The 15,978-nt window shown below is 37.9% G+C and overlaps 1 protein-coding gene across 6 annotated transcripts in view; it reads right to left on the reverse strand.

The window, feature by feature from the left end:
* Positions 1-15,978, reverse strand: part of LOC103764830 (cotranscriptional regulator FAM172A homolog) — a 266,814-nt gene that overhangs the window by 115,839 nt on the left and 134,997 nt on the right. For all 6 annotated transcript variants that reach the window (XM_008931770.3, XM_018085980.1, XM_018085978.1 and 3 more), the window contains one exon: positions 625-744. In XM_008931770.3, coding sequence (XP_008930018.1) covers positions 625-744 — 120 coding nt within the window. The remainder of the gene's footprint in view (positions 1-624; positions 745-15,978) is intronic.

The raw sequence follows: 15,978 nt of genomic DNA on the forward strand, positions 1-15,978 counted from the left end.
AGGGTCAAAAAATCTGCTTTTAGAGAAAATGGTGGAAGACCAACAAACTGGATATTCAGCAAGTCCAGTACCAAGCACAGAGCACCTTTACACTGAGCAGAGTTTACCCTGCCTTACATTACTTCAGGGTTTATACACAGCCTAATAAATGGCAAAAAATAAGTCTTCCCAGCAACTTCTGCAAACCTTCGTGGAAAAACTGCAAAACTGAGTAAAACCCCTAAATTTCCCCTCATGTTCAGTTTCATTCTATATACAGAAAGTTGCATTTGTTAATGTGATTTTGCTTAAAAACTGTGCTTATATGTCCTCAGTCTATATCTCCAGTCTTTCTGTCCCACAGCAGAAACTGGTGGCTTTTCGTATACAGTGTGGACAAGGAGGATCCAATGCATTTGTTTTCCCCCAGCCTTTCAGGTTCATGCACACTTGGGACCTTATTATCCATCTCAAAGCCAGAAAAAAATGCAGTGACCTTGCAGTTGCAAAGAAATCCTCACAGACCCGTACGTGACCACTAGTTCAGTTGTTCCTGTATGGCTACTTTCAAGAAGGTGATCACAAAGAATTTAGAAAATCTGTGACAGTCTTCAGGAAAGAAGGCAATAGAGAATTCACACTTACCAACTCTACAAAGGCAAGTCCACCATAACTGTGAGCAACAAAAAACACATTCTCTGCAGCTGACTGGGAAATAAAATGGTCCCAAACATAAATTGCATGTTCTTCAGGAGATCCATTATCCTGCAGAAAGAAATTACATTTGTGACAATTACCTTTAAAAAATGCTAATTCTGTCTAAAAGCAAAGTGTTCTTATATGTTAAAATGTTTTGTTAAAACAAACCTCAAATGAATATACTCTAGTGTCAAAAAAAGAACAGATTCTTTTGTCCAAATAAAGAAAATTTAGGATTGCAATTTAAAGGCAGTAAAACTGTTGGGGTTTGTGACTTACTTTAATATAGACAACAAAAATTATGCATCTGCAAAATTTTGTCTAAATACCATGACGACAATTCTGCTAAACAGAGGCATTCAAAGAAATTATGAGCCACTGCTTGGATTTTCATTCTTTTGACAAGTCTTTGTCAAACGTTTGTTCGCTGATGGCTTGTGTAAAGTACTTATGCCTTAGTCTGATAAAACAAATAAAACCAGGTAGGAGCAATATAAAAACAGAATCAGAGAATCACTTAGGTTGGAAAACACCTATAATTTCAGGTTTTGCATTTTTTTTTTTCATATTATGGGCCACTGGAAATCTGCCAAAGATTAAAATTATGGTATTTGCAACTACTCTTTTAAACGCTACTTCTTGTGACTGTGGATTATGAGACAAAGCACAAATAAAACACCTCTTGTGTGGTTGCAGCCATTACTTTGGAATCTTTGGTAGTTAGGGGAACCCTTTTTCTTATTATTGAACAAGATTTTGTCAAAGTCAGCCAGTGTAAGAATCACTGAAGGCACTAGAGTGATGTACACTGATCTTAATGCACTCCCATCAAAAATTGGGGCTGTACACTCACACCTTAGAGCCTCTCAGAAAGCACTGTACTCCACTATATTTTCCTTATTTCTCAGTTTGTCAAGGTTGTAACTACAAATCTGGTCTAGTCTCAGGTGACAAGAGTAAGATGCTCTGCTAGGTCCCCTGCTCCACCAGGATTTCACACACCCAGCATAACAATGCAGCCTCTTTCCAAACTCTTCAGTGCCAGAAAGAGCTGATCAGTCAAGGTCATGTAATTTCCTAAAATTTGCATCCCTTTTCCCTTTGCTCTGCTCCACCAACAACTTCATACCCTTAGGTGACTCTGACACAGACCACAAAAGAGTTGTCTCCTTGGGGAAAAAAAGCACAAACCAGTAAAAGCCAGTGGCAATCAGAAGCTGCTAATTACGCAGTGTGAATTATTGTAATTATTGTAACTTTACCAAGAATGTTGAAGTGATTTAGGTCGCAGTTCCATTCTGCAACTCAGTTCTGAGAATTGAAGCTCTTATAAATGTCTAAAATTGGTGGGAAGAGAGACAACTAAATAATATGGTGGACTTCCGTTTTTACTTCTATTTTCATGCCCTGTTTCTTAAGAGTGAGATGGTTACAAATCTTTCACAGATCTGGACCCAAAGCTTTTAAAACAATTAAGTGTTTTTATGGTTTTTTCTCTGTGGCAGCAGTGATTAAAAGCCAAAAACACTGAATTCCTCTTAATCCTACTGTTGATTGACTATGACAGAACACAGTTTTAACTAATTATGTATCAACTATTGTAAACCACCTCAGTATAGGAAAGGGCTTATATCAAAACAGTTTATCGCTGTTTTGAAATTTGATTGTAGAGATAAGGAAAGGAGATAAAGACTCCTTCCTTTGTGAGGGAAGTGGGAAGTTTTTCCAAAGAAATTTCATGAAGAAAATATGATTGACAGACCAGTTATTAAGATAAAGCTAAAGGATAACTTGAACAGAGTTTCCTACGGAAAAGTGATGTACTTTAATTAAGATATGGATGGAAACCACATATTAAAACACTGGGAGAATTTTAAAATTACTAGTTTATCTGAAAGATTTATTTTAGTTAAATACACAGGAGGTACTTTTTAAAAATAATAATTTTACCATAAATGCTCTTAACAGTAATTTTTGTATAGCTACCCAACCCTGCTTTAACATTCTGAGAAAAAGAGGAGATTGTTTCTGGTTCATATGGCATTTTCAGGTGTTTTGTATTTTTTATTCTACGTGCTATTGGGAAAAGCACACAATCTCAGATTCCACAAGACTAAGATAGCAGCAAGAAGCTTCTGAACTCAGCCCAAAGAAGCTTCCACCAATTAAAGCATAACCAGTGGTCTAGTAAACAAATCAATAACTGCACAGCTTCACAGTCCAGTACAAAGATTCAATAAGATTCTATAAAAGCAAAAAGAATTAGCTAGAATGAGTTAGATATAGACTGTAACTGCGGTTTCCTTTATTACTTGTAAAAAAAAAGCCATAAAATGTCAGGATAAACTGTGTTGTTGTACATACTCTGCTAGGCCCTAAACGAGGTAAGAAAAGCACATATGTGTGAGAAGGAGTTCAGAGGAGTCCTATATGCTTAGAAGAAAAGCTCTCTCTTCAGAGCATCTGCTTATTTTTTCCTCTTGTAACAAACCCATATTTTAAACAACTCAGACAGAGAATAACCTGGCACCACGTCTGTACAAGAAACATCTGGCTGTGGGAGCAGAGCACAGTCAGTCTCCTTAGGATTTCAAATTGCGCTGGGTCTGTGAGGATTAACCTCCTCTGCCTGGCCTGTATTAAATTATGAGGCTGGATGTTGCATTTTCAGTATGAAAGGTGACAGTCTCAGCAGCTGTTGCTTTCTGTCATTTCACTGCAGCTAAATTCAATGCACTTACATAGGACATTGTTAAATTATTTGATAGAGAGGGGGTCTCCTGGTCATGCTTTACATAATTATCTATATGACTGTACAGAAATGAATGGAGATTAGCCAGCAGAAATTACACTCTGTACCTCAAAAGGCATCTGAGGCTGAATGCATTCTTGTTTGTGAAACAGACTGAGAGGGAAAGGTTCTGGAAAAGCTAAACTTAGATTTCCAGCTACTGAAAGCTGGAAGACATGGATGTCTTTTCCCTAATAACTATTGTATTTTAGTTCTTTTCACCAATAAAAACAGAGCAAATATAACTCATTTACCATTAGTGATTATTAATGCTATGGAGACTACAAGATATTGAACACCTGTCATACTTGGATGCAGCAAATCCCACTGAAGATTGCCTTGGAGATAAAGGTGATTAAAATCATTTAACCCAAGTATTGCTGAGAGACTTTAGATTGCTGATTTATTCCTTTTCCTGAATGCTAGAGAAAACACATATTCTGGATCCTGCTATAAAAGGGGCATCCATAAAAGTAATACAGAAGTAATCAGATATTAGGTTCTGATTCAGTTAAGGATGGGTGCATGGGGCTAATCAAAAAGATGCTCTTGCCACATATTCTTACTGAATGAGAAATGATCAACAAGTGTTTAGAAATAGAATGAAATTTTATTTTATGTGGAAGAGATGAGTATTGGCAAATACTAGTCTAAGAACAGATTTCCTTTTCTAGTGATAAAAGGTTTTTTTCCCCAGTATTTTTAAAAACAGTCTCTTAACTATATATAAAAAACACCTCACTTTTTAAACCAAAGTAGCGATTGCTCAAAAAAATGATCATATATGGTTAATATGGAGCTTTTAATTTTAATATCAAAAATTTAATCAAATAATTTCACAGTACAGTCTATGAAAATAATATCACAATGATTAATAAATTTGTGTTTCATATATATCTGAAGGCATTTAATATCCCAGGGCCAGAACCTCTCCCACAGATGCTTGAAGCAGCAGCTTTTGGAAGAGAAGACATTGCCAGCCACTGATGTGCTCAGCCTCAAGTCAAGGCCTGGGATGAGTTAGGGACATCCTGGGCTCCTCCAGCCTAGATCAGCTGGGCTCAGTTTTGGGGGATCTTACTCCAAGAACAGCAACTCATAACTACATTGTTTTGGGCTCTATGCAGTGCTGACAGAAATACACCTGTACAAAATTCTGCTCCATGTTTCGTTTCAAAAGAAGATTTTGCTTTCAGAAAACCAACTTGCAGATTTAAAATTCTCTCTGTAGTAGTTTTTAAGTCCCTGAAAACTGAAAATGATTGTGGGCAAATACCCAGACCATCCACTGGACAGAGAAGTGGAGGTAGAGAACTCAGATTTTGGTCTGCCATTTTTTTCCAGTATTGCTAGTGCTAGGAGTTGAAAGGTATATAGCATTTTAATGGCTGGAGCCATTAGGAATACACAGATAAGCATGTGCACATGGTGAATACTATGTTATGTTCAGTTGCATTCAAGAAACAGGTTAAATTTACTAATGTAATACCACAGTCATTAACTGTCAAATACCAAGCTCAAGTAATGCAGCAACTGAAGCCTTATCAACTATGCCAGATTCTAACACCTAGACATTGCAAGGTCTGCAGTTATGATGGACTACCTGAGTTGATAACACATGGAATTATCTAAACAACATTTGCATATTTGTGTAATTATTTCCTAAGGTTAATTAGCTCTTTGCAAAGCAGCTTGCCCTTTGAGAGTGCTTACTGTGACAGGTCCACATATTTCCTGTTTCAGTGCCAAATTTTACTTTATTCTTTTTTTTAAGGTAGCCTGTTGCTGGAAAGTTAGAGATGGGACAAGAGCTGGAGGCTTTGAACCACCATTGACTTTACTGGGGAAGAGCAGCTCAGACGCCACCTTAAACTTCTAATTCTCTAATTCATCAAAACTAAAAAAAACTCAAATAAAGAAAAATCAATTTAGTTTTCAGCTCTGGAAACAGCTCTGTCCTTCTACTTTTTTCTTTTTTCTTTTTTTTTTAAATCAAGGAGTTGGAATAACATTTTTTGGGGAAAAGTGAAAAGTGGAATGCACTCAAACAGGGAAATATGCCAGACAGCTGAATAGCTTTTTAACAATTTATTTGACGGTGGTTTCTATAATTACAAATTATCACAGCAAAACAATTTCCCCTTCTAGCTCAATGAGCTACTGTAAACAAGTATGGTACACATGTTAAATACAGGACAAGAGAACTGCACACTGGCTAGAAGGCTCATGTCTTCTGTCTCTGGAGCTGTTAGATCCTTCCCCACCAGCACCACCTTGACAGTTGCATACAGCTTGTCCCATTGCCTTAGGGGGCCATGGGTCAGGCAAATTTTTGCAATTCCCCCCAAATCTTCTAAAAATAATTATCTTAAAATTAATATATAATGTAAGTATAACAACATTATTTTTCAACAGCACCCTTATGAGTACTAAATGATACTTATTAACTGCTGCATTTTCCTCATTCCTTTTGCAAATATTTGCCTTACATGAGACAAAAACTTTTTCATAAGGGTGGAACATAATGAACCCATATGATGGGTTGCTACCGCCAGAGCAGCACCAAAATCCCAGTGCAGGACAAGGTCTAAGATGCTTTTGTCATTGTTTAAATCTGCTAAATATAGATTCCAATGTTTGAAGGTCCCAGTACCCTTTGCTTTCAAAGTGGTTTTTAACAGACCATTGTACCTTTCGATTTTCCTGGAGTCTGGTGCATGGTAGGTAATAACTCAATCTCATGCCCTCTGTCCCAGATGTTTATGAGGCTGTTTTTGAAATGAGTCCAACACAGTTCTTTCTGAGATGTCATGTCACCACAAGACTTGCTTTCCAAAGCCCAAGGAGGTGTTCTGGGCAGTGGTGTGATGCACAGGGTACATCTCCAGCCATCCAGTGGTTGTTTCCACCATTGCCAGCACATAGCACTTGCCTTGGAGGGTTTGCAGGAGTGTGATGTAATCAGTCTGCCAGGCCTCCCCATGTTTATATTTCAATCACTGTCCACCTTTCACAGAGGCTTTACCTGCTTGGCCTGCTTGACTGCAGTGCATATTTCACAGTTATGGATAACTTTAGAGATAGTGTCCTCCCCTTGATCACGAGCCCAACTGTCTCTTGCATCTCTTCCCTGATGATGTGAAGGCATCATGGGCCCACTGAGCCAGAAGTAATTCACCCTTATGTTGCCAGTCCAGATCCACCTGAGACACTTTAATTTTGAGACAATTAAATTTTTAATCTTGGCAGCCAATCCACCTGTCCATTGTTGTGGACTCTTCAGTACGTGTGCATCTACATGACATACTTTTGCAGCCAACTTCTCTACCCAGGCAGCCTTGCCCAGATGGGTTTCCCACTGTGTTGCCAATTCATCTTTTTTCCATCAGTCCAGCCACCCTCCCAGTGCATTTTCTATCATCCATGAGTCAGTGTAGAGGACGAGCACTGCCCATTTCTCTTATTCAACAAGAATTCCTTTCTTTCGACCTCCAGCAGTGGCAGAGAGGTCCTACAGAATAATAACCTAGACAAGCCCACACAGCTCCAGGCTCTGCCTCTCACGGCTACTGAGAAAAAATTAACTCTGCCCTGACCACAAACCAGGACAGGTTTGAAGGCAACAAAGCTGAAACAGAAGCCAAAAAAAAGTCAGCGTGTAATTCCCCCCAACCCACCCCCACCTAAGATAGTAGCTATGGCATTACAATCAGAAAAGAGGATGAAAGTAAAGAGAGGATATAAACTGAAAACAGGAAAAGAAAGTAAAAGTGAAAAGTGGAAGCAAGGATCTTGTATTATATTTCTGCAGCATGAGTATGTAAAGATAAGACTTGAAAGTGTCTAGCTCAGGGTATTTGAAAAAGGTTCTATCTTTAACTGAGAAATTCCAGTGTATTAGGAAGCACCCCATCTACCTGAAAATCTTTTTTACCATTTTAATCGCAGAGTTGAGAGAATTATTCCACAGATATTTTGGAAACGTTCCCTATTCCAGCCTAAGATGTGTTCCCAGGAGGCAGCAGGACATTTTATTAACAGTAGGAATTGTACTTCTGACTTATTTAGTAACATAGGCAACAGTACTCTGTATGCTACATATATGGAGATATGCACACACAAAGATGGGTTGGCTCTTGCAGAACTCTTAAATAACCGGATTTTCAGGAAGGATGGTGATGGACTGCCTTCTATACAGGGGTAATTCCAGCTGTGAGAAACCAGGCAAAAGGAGGCTGCAGAAGAGAACATCAAGACCATCTCAGAGGCAAAGCAGCCATGAGCGGGGAATATAACGGTGGAGGAAAAGTGACAGTGGAGGCAAATTTATAACAAATCTTAAATTTGATAACATGCATCTCAAATTCAGTTCAGCAGGTCATACAAGGAGCAGAGGGAAGCAAGGACCACAGAAGACTGACTGAGCAGTGGGTCAAGGGAGTTGTTTTATTTCTGTGTTCTGAGTTGACTGAGAAAGAGACAACTTGAGAGAAAACAAAAGGGGAAGAGATAAAATCATAGACAGCTGATGCTTTGGCCTTGAAAGTGTGAACAGAGGACACATTTTTTTTTCTCCCTTCTTCTACAGGCTCTGTATGGATTTTATTTGCATATTTTGCCTTACTGAAACCACAAAACCCAGCAGGATTTGATCAACTGTGCAGGTGGCAGAGTGGGTTCATGGTCACCAATATCTGATGCAGCTCTATGGAAATACAGAGCATTGAATCTGCAATGGTTTAACACTAAAATCACGTAAATGCATTATCAGTGAGTGATGTTATTTTATTCAGCATCTGTATTCATATGTATTCAGAAATTCCTTACTTTTGACCTCAGCAGGGATTAAATCATGAGCTTTTGGATGTAAAAATGCCAGACTCTTCCACCTCCCTAGGAGGAAGAAGTGGCAAAATAAAAAAATTATACTATATTTTTAAGGGCACTTTCTGAGATGGGGGCAAGATACATACTCTGGCAGTAGGTAGCAGCTGCTTTTGAGATAGAAGGAGATACCAGGTATCACAGTAGCTAAGTCTAGTCATTCAGGGAGCTGCAGATAGAAATAGCATAGCCACAGTTATTATTTGGCACATGCCTTCAGAAAGCAATATGCCAAAGTGACTTAAGGTTGCTTTTTTCATATTAGAAATCCCTGCCTTATTCTGAAATCTATTTGAGATGACTCTTTGTAATTTCTTTTGCCTATTTTATTTGTGAAGTGGGACACTGATGGAAGTGTTCCCAATATTGCTTATGAAGCCCTAGTAATGTTGTGTGTATAGAGTCAACACCACAAAGGAAAAGTAGAAGTCTTACATATTGTAGTTAAATACACATTTTATTAAGTTAGAGGAGAGTAGTCCTGCCTCCAAAATGCTGAAATTTATCAGAAAAGCAAGCAATCTCAACAGTCCTGCTAAACAAACAAGTATTACATGAAATGTGCAATATCTGGCATATCTAAAAGCCAAATAAAAGATGTGAGGCAAAAATGCATTTCACAGAGTAAGACAATATTTAAATTACACCCACCAGTGCAAAGGGGATGAAGGTCTGGCTTGGTAGGAAATGGTGATACCAGCATTTTGCTGTGGCATGACTGCTAAGATTAGGCTTAAAATTACAAGTTTTAGCTAATGCATGACTGACAATGTCTAGCCATGTTTTTTATGTTTTGTGTTTTGGCTCTTCCCCAGGGCCCCTGTTCTCCCCAGCTCCCACCACAATTACCATCCAAGACAACTTCAGATCCTGTCCCACTTTTCACACTTCAGATGCATGCTGGGCTTTCCCTGGTGATGGTGGTCAGGAAATAAAATTCAGACCTATTCTAAATATATGTGGGAACAGAGCAAGCTTGGATCCTAACAAGCCCTGGGGCAGCAGGAGGGAGTTACTTTTCTCCTTTATATCCAGCTTTATTACACACAAGAGAAAAAACAAAGCAACTCCAAGCCAGAAAAGCATTTTCTCAGCTAAGCCCTCAACTAATACACTTCCCAACCAATAACCTAGACTTACTTCTGGATTAAAAAAACCCAAACCCACTCTCTTTTCCTGTTTCCAAAGTGCTCCAACAAGGAACAAGTTGACCCTGGAAATTAAAACTCTCTTTCCACTCTCTTGACCACAGAACCTGCTCCCAAGTCCTCACTTAAAATATTTCAACAGGCCTGAAAACTGTTCAACAATGGCTCAAAACCACAGAGCAATGCTGTCAGTGCCCACGGCTGTTCTTCAGAAATGTGCCAGTGTCTCAGCTGCATTAACGTATCACAGACCTAATATTATATTTTAGTTTTGGCAAATGTGGGTCTTCACTGGATGCCTTTGGAGCACTGCCATGTCAGGACCATGCAGTTCTGACAAGTGTTTTTAAAAGGCTGGTGTTACAGGTGGAATTTCTTAGCTTTGCATTGGAACAGAGAGCTGAACAGGACAACTCTGGCTGCAGATCTGTGCAAAAATATACAGAGAAAGCAGCAAACATTACCCATGTCATTCAATCCACAATGCCTCAGCCTCTCTGCATGGCAAATACTTTCTGCTGGTCTGTTCAAATGCTCTCCTTATTCCTTCAGCTTTTTATTTGGAAATTCAAGTGACTTTCTAACTTTAAGGATTTGCTGTTTATAAAGTAAACCACAGATTTCAGACTAAATTAATTAAGTCTCAAATGTTATTATATCATCATCTCTCTGCTTAAAGCATCTGCTTGTCAGCCAAGGTAAGACAACTTTATCAGGCTGTTATTCCAGTGTGGATTTTCCCATTATTACTTCTGTTGGAGTCTAGCATGTCCTGCCAAAACCACTTGACTTTCTTCTAGAGAAGGGCAGGAAAGGAGACCAAAAACAAGAAGAAAATCAGACAAAATCAGTTTCTCAGTGTATCTTAATTATTATCTTCACCGGAAACGTCAGGGTTGGTATTTTAAATGACTAGAGTTTTTCTGGTTTACTTTTAATGGACCAGTTGCTCCCTATTGAGCTGGGTGGTACATAATTAAAACCATTCCTTCAAAACAGATCTTGCCCCTGAATATCTACAGTATACGTTTTGTTTATATTATTTCCAAATTGACCAATGTGGTAGAAGACACATAAGCTAATTATTTTATTATTAAGACAAGAATGTAAAGAAACACAAATATGACATTTGTTATTTATTCAGTTTGGAGACAAGAACATTGCTGAGTCACCAAGATGAGAAGGAGAAGAGAAGAGGGGGAAGGAGGGAAATTAATCAAAGGAAGTTTTATTTCAGAGAAAAATTACTGATTTCCCTTTTAGCTCTCTGACAGACCTTTCCATTTTCTATTTTTGTATATTTTTTCCCTTTCCCATATAACTTGCAGGTTCCAGGTGAAGGAAGCCTGAATGTGAAGCACCATGTTCTAGCAAACAATCTGGAAATCCTGCATGGGGAAACTCCTCAAACTGGAGGTGTAATAACAGTTCCTCAGAATTTTACATGCACAGTCATATCATGCCTATTGAAAAATACTTGAGCAGTTCACAAGAAAATTCCCACGCCATGGTGCTCTAAACATGGTACCTGCCAATCTCTGCAGGTGGACTTATATATTCTAATTTAAGTAACAACCACATCAGTTTGGCCAAAGAGATTCAAATTAATAAAAAATACTCAAAGACTGAGGCAGTTGCATTTCATTACAATACTACTGTTATGGATACCTACATTTTACATGCATCTTTTTTACATCTCCTAATATTTTTTTCTTTCCAAACTACTCAGTCTCAGGGATTGAGACTCTGGCCACAACATACTTCTGCCTAACATAATGAATGTCACCAAAGATGGCCTTTTGTGTAAAATTACAGGAACAAAAGAATATTTCTTAAACAAACCATCAGGTTGTATCTTCACAGATGTCTTCCCTACCAGTCATGTTTCTGGCAATTAACAGATTAATTGTGAGGGCAAGTAAATAAAAATGAATACAATGCCTTTATAAAAAGAACTATCTTCTCAAGACACAAAGAGAGATATCATGCCAGTCATTTAAATGATTACATGCATTTTTCTCAACACTAAAAGCAATTTCTTTTGAAATGAATGCATCTGAAACATTCAAAAACTCCTAATGGAAGTCATGCAGAAGTGTTATTTTTCTATTTCCTGAAGTACTTAAAGTCTATTTTACTTTCCAGTTCTTTCAGTGTGTTTATATGCTGCAAGGAGAAACAGAATTTTTTTTAAACTATGCTATTGCAAGAAAAATACCATTTTTGCCAAGAAAAATGCAGATTTCCCCACCACAGGAAACAATGAATCTAACAAACTTCAACACATTTAAGTAAAACAACAACTTAGTATTTTCATTAACATCTATGGTTTCAGAACAAACTTCATCTGTAAACCCTCTGTTACAGAGTATATACCTCTTGCATAAGGTAAACTAAATAGAATAACTTTGCTCTGTGTTTTTCTTCTTCACTCCTCTGTCTCTAATAATTACACTCAAGAGCAGTTATTTAAGTGAAAGAAAGATTTAACAGGCTCAAAGCTATTTGATTTCTCCTAATAAAGACAGCAAAGTGCTCAGTGCTTTAAGTAAACCAATACACTTTTATTTAATGTACAAATTATAAAGATTTGCTAAAGTCCCTTAATATGTAGAGTACTCTAGTTAATTGTATTTGAAGTAACCACAATTAGCTTATAAAATAATTATCTAAATGGATGAAAAACATAATCTGAAATTCAGATTTGCATTTTCTGTTGGTTCTCATTTTAATAATCTGAAAAGTTGAATGTTGAGCTATTCAAATCTGAATTCTGCTACTCTGTTTTCTCATCCAGACTCACCTCCATTATTTTTGTTTCACAATAATGTAAGTTATGATCTTTCATCCCAATGAGTTGCTAAACAACCTCAGGACTTACTTGTTGTACCTCTGGCTTGAACCTTGTGATTCCTTCATGTTGATTACTTTATTAAAACAGGCTCTTTTCCACCCAGATTAGCAAGGGCGTTGGCATTGCAGCAGTAGTGCATTACCATCATCAAAGATCATTAGATATTAGATCAACAGCAATTTTCTTCTAACACAGTGTCATCTTTTTAACAACTCAAAATATCCAGCTACATAACAGACAGCTTGGCTGTATTTTAAATTAGCAGAGATGCTAAAGCCAGCAAATGTAATTTTCAGGATATCAGAACAAAAGGTTCAAAGTAAAAAAGAATTCTTATATACCATAAGATTATCAGGACTAGACTGTTACACTCTGACCTTGCTGGCGTCTAGCTAATCTGACAATATTTGGCAGAGCATTGTTTCAAATCAATAACTAATTAACAAAGTACAAAAGAAGTTGTACTGTTTTTGAGGCTTCTTGTTAAAAATGACTTTTGGCTGCTTATGGGCAGAAAGGTCGCTTTTATGACATCTTCAGGAGTCTTTCAACACCTTGCCACTGTCAGATTAAATTACTTTTAGCAATTAATTGTCATAAGTTAAAACAGAAGCACATTTGTTACAGAAGGTTGTCATAATGACATAGTGAGCAGTTGTTTTGATATGAATTTCTTCCACTGACCCTCTATCATATCTTAATTTTTTTGGTTGACCTAACTAGAAAATTGGGAGCAACTAACTCTGGCAACATAGGCCAAACACAGGAGGGTCTTATTTCAATTGAGATTATAGACGGAACAAAAACAGAACAAAAATTCCAGAAATAACTGAAGATCTCGAGAATAATATGTATCTTATATAAAATATGTAATCTATGTCTATGCTGGTGGGTGGGATAAGAAAAATACACCCTCAAAAATCACATGGATGTCACTTTTGTTACTGTTATAAACGGTCCTTGATGCCATGTTAATCCATTATTAGAAAACGCCATTTGTTTGATGTATTTTAAAACAAGGATTAAGTGGATTGAACATCTGCAACCTTCCCCCATTCAAACCATTTCTTAGTTTTGGAGACTTGCATCTTACTGTGATTTAATGAAAAATATTTCTACTCTTTTAGTTCCTTTTGTTGAACTTTTCTATATCACAATGCACATATATTGTCTGTCTTACAGATTAGTCCTCTAACAATTCTCATTGCAAGTTTGAGTTTGCTAAAAAATATTACATTAGGATGAAAATAGACAATGTCCCAACAAAAGTCTCCCATTTTTAAAATAAATGCTAAATACCATTTCAGCTGTTTGCTGGGGTTTGACATGCCATCCCACCACCAGAGCCTCTAAAAAAAATCCAGATTGCTCATCAACAATGTTGCAAAGCAAATAACATTTATCAGGAAAAGACAGAAGCATTATTGATTGTGTACCTGTTCCTCCTTAATGTCTCAAGTCTTCCTTCTGTGAGGTTTATCTCCTGCTATTTGAGAGGTAAGAGATAACTTTGCATGAGTGGCAAAAGCAAGATGCAGAGTGCATCCATGTGGTGAAGCCAGCAATGTGCTCATTAAAGTACATAATAGAGATGTTAATCAAGACTCTAAGGAAAAGAGTGTGAGGAAATAACAAAATCCTCTGTATCAGGTTTGCAAATCAAGATTTTGGTAGGGGAGGGGCTACAGGAATGAATTCTACGAGAAGATACCAGAAGCTTCCACCATGTTGGATGGAGCCAGCTCCAGATGGCTCCAAGGTGGAACCATCACTGACCAAGACTAAGCCCATCAGCAATGGTGGTGGCACCTCTGTGAGAACATACTGCAGATACAGTAAAAAAGCTGTGCAACAGCAGGGAGCTTGGGCCATGGAGGCCCATGGCGAACCAGATATCCACTCGGAGCAAATATCCCACACTGAAGCACAGGAAGTGAGTGAGGAGTGACAGAGAAAACGTGATGAATTGACCACAGTCCCCATTCCCCATGCAATTCCGCTGCTCAGGGATGGAAAGTGGAGAAGTTGAGAGTGAACTTGAGCCCAAGAGGAAATGAGGAGTGGGGGGAAGGTGCTTTAAGATTGTTCTTATTTCTCATTATCTTGACAATTGGAAATAAGTTGAGTTCAGTTTGGCACATAAGAGTAATTACTGTGTGATCTCTCTGTTCTTAATTTGAACCACAAGTCTTTTGACATATTTTCTCTCCCCATCTGGTCAAGGATAGGGAGTGACAGACCAGCTCAGAGCACCTGGCAGCCAGCCAAGGTCAACCCACTACATCCCCATATTGCTACCCACTGTCCCAGTATCTGGTAACAGGGAATGAAGTGCAGATAAACAGGAAAAGAGAAGCAGGACAGACTCCATTCTGCACTGGAGAAGAAAGAGATTGTGTAGAAGAATGGACCTGGGCAACTGCAGGATCTGTCCTTAATGGTGGCAGCAGAAAAGCTGTAACACCAAGAAAGGTCTGGATAACTTGTCTCTACTGCTGGTTGCCTTGTAGGAGCTGATTAAAGATCTTCAGGCTGAGACTCTGGAAGAGCTCAAATAGTTCTTATAGTTAACAGCAGAACAGTGTTTAACAATCCACATTTAACATATTTTTCTATTTTTGTAGGTTAGTTCTATTAGAGCAAATGTTTCTATACTAGCATATTTTAAATCTTAAATCTTGTTTAGTAATAAAGCTGACAATGAGTGGGAAGAACTCATACCAGACATCCTGGAAATCCTCCATATTGTGATCATATTCAGTGCACCTGACATCCCAGTACAATTCCAAAATACCCAAAAGTGACTCTCCACCAAGCAGCATGGATTACTTTTGGAGGTCAGAGTACACTGAACAGCATTCACATAAAACCGGATAGGAGTATCTTAAATAATTTTTAACCATTTATGAACATGGGGACAAGTTTAAGAGATGAAGAGAAACTGGGTTTCTGTCCGGGGGCTTCAAGACAACTTGTAGGTAATGCACCCACCTGAGATACAGATTCAGATTTCACCTTGAAATCAACAGTGTAGACAAAATCTTCTAAGAAGTGGTTGTGCACAGTCATAATTAACCCACTGTTCACAAATGCTTTAATAAAGTACAGCCTTTTTAATTCTGCCATGTCTATCCACTTCTAAACACACACTAGGCAAATAAGCATTTTAAAGATCATAGGGTGTTTTTTCTCTTCCTGAAATTCAAGAACTGCTTTATAGTTAAAAATGAAAGTTTGTGGGCTCAAATTAACAATGTAGACAAAATCCTCATAGAGATATAATAAAGGAGAGGAAGTCGGAAGAACATGGACAGTACTTGTATCCTTCCCATCATTCAAGAATGGTCATGCTATAACACCTGGAGAATATCTGTGAAAAAACTCCTATTATTGATCTGCTTTAAGGTCCTTTAGCAAATTCAAGATGATGATCTGGCTTGGGGAATTTTTTGATCTCTGAAGAAATCATGAATGTTTGCTCAACATCCCACTGTTAAAAATGCCAAGAAATATCACTGCCTGTCCGGAGGAGTTTATATTTTTCAAGGTGCACTTCTGTAGCAGTACTTGTGCAAGACCACAAAGGATTAACCATGCTGATAGCTCGGTAGGCTTCTTGGTCT

The sequence above is a fragment of the Manacus vitellinus genome, unplaced genomic scaffold (assembly GCF_001715985.3).
Source record: "Manacus vitellinus isolate BGI_N305 unplaced genomic scaffold, ASM171598v3 scaffold_9_pilon, whole genome shotgun sequence".
NCBI classification, from domain to species: Eukaryota; Metazoa; Chordata; class Aves; order Passeriformes; family Pipridae; genus Manacus; species Manacus vitellinus.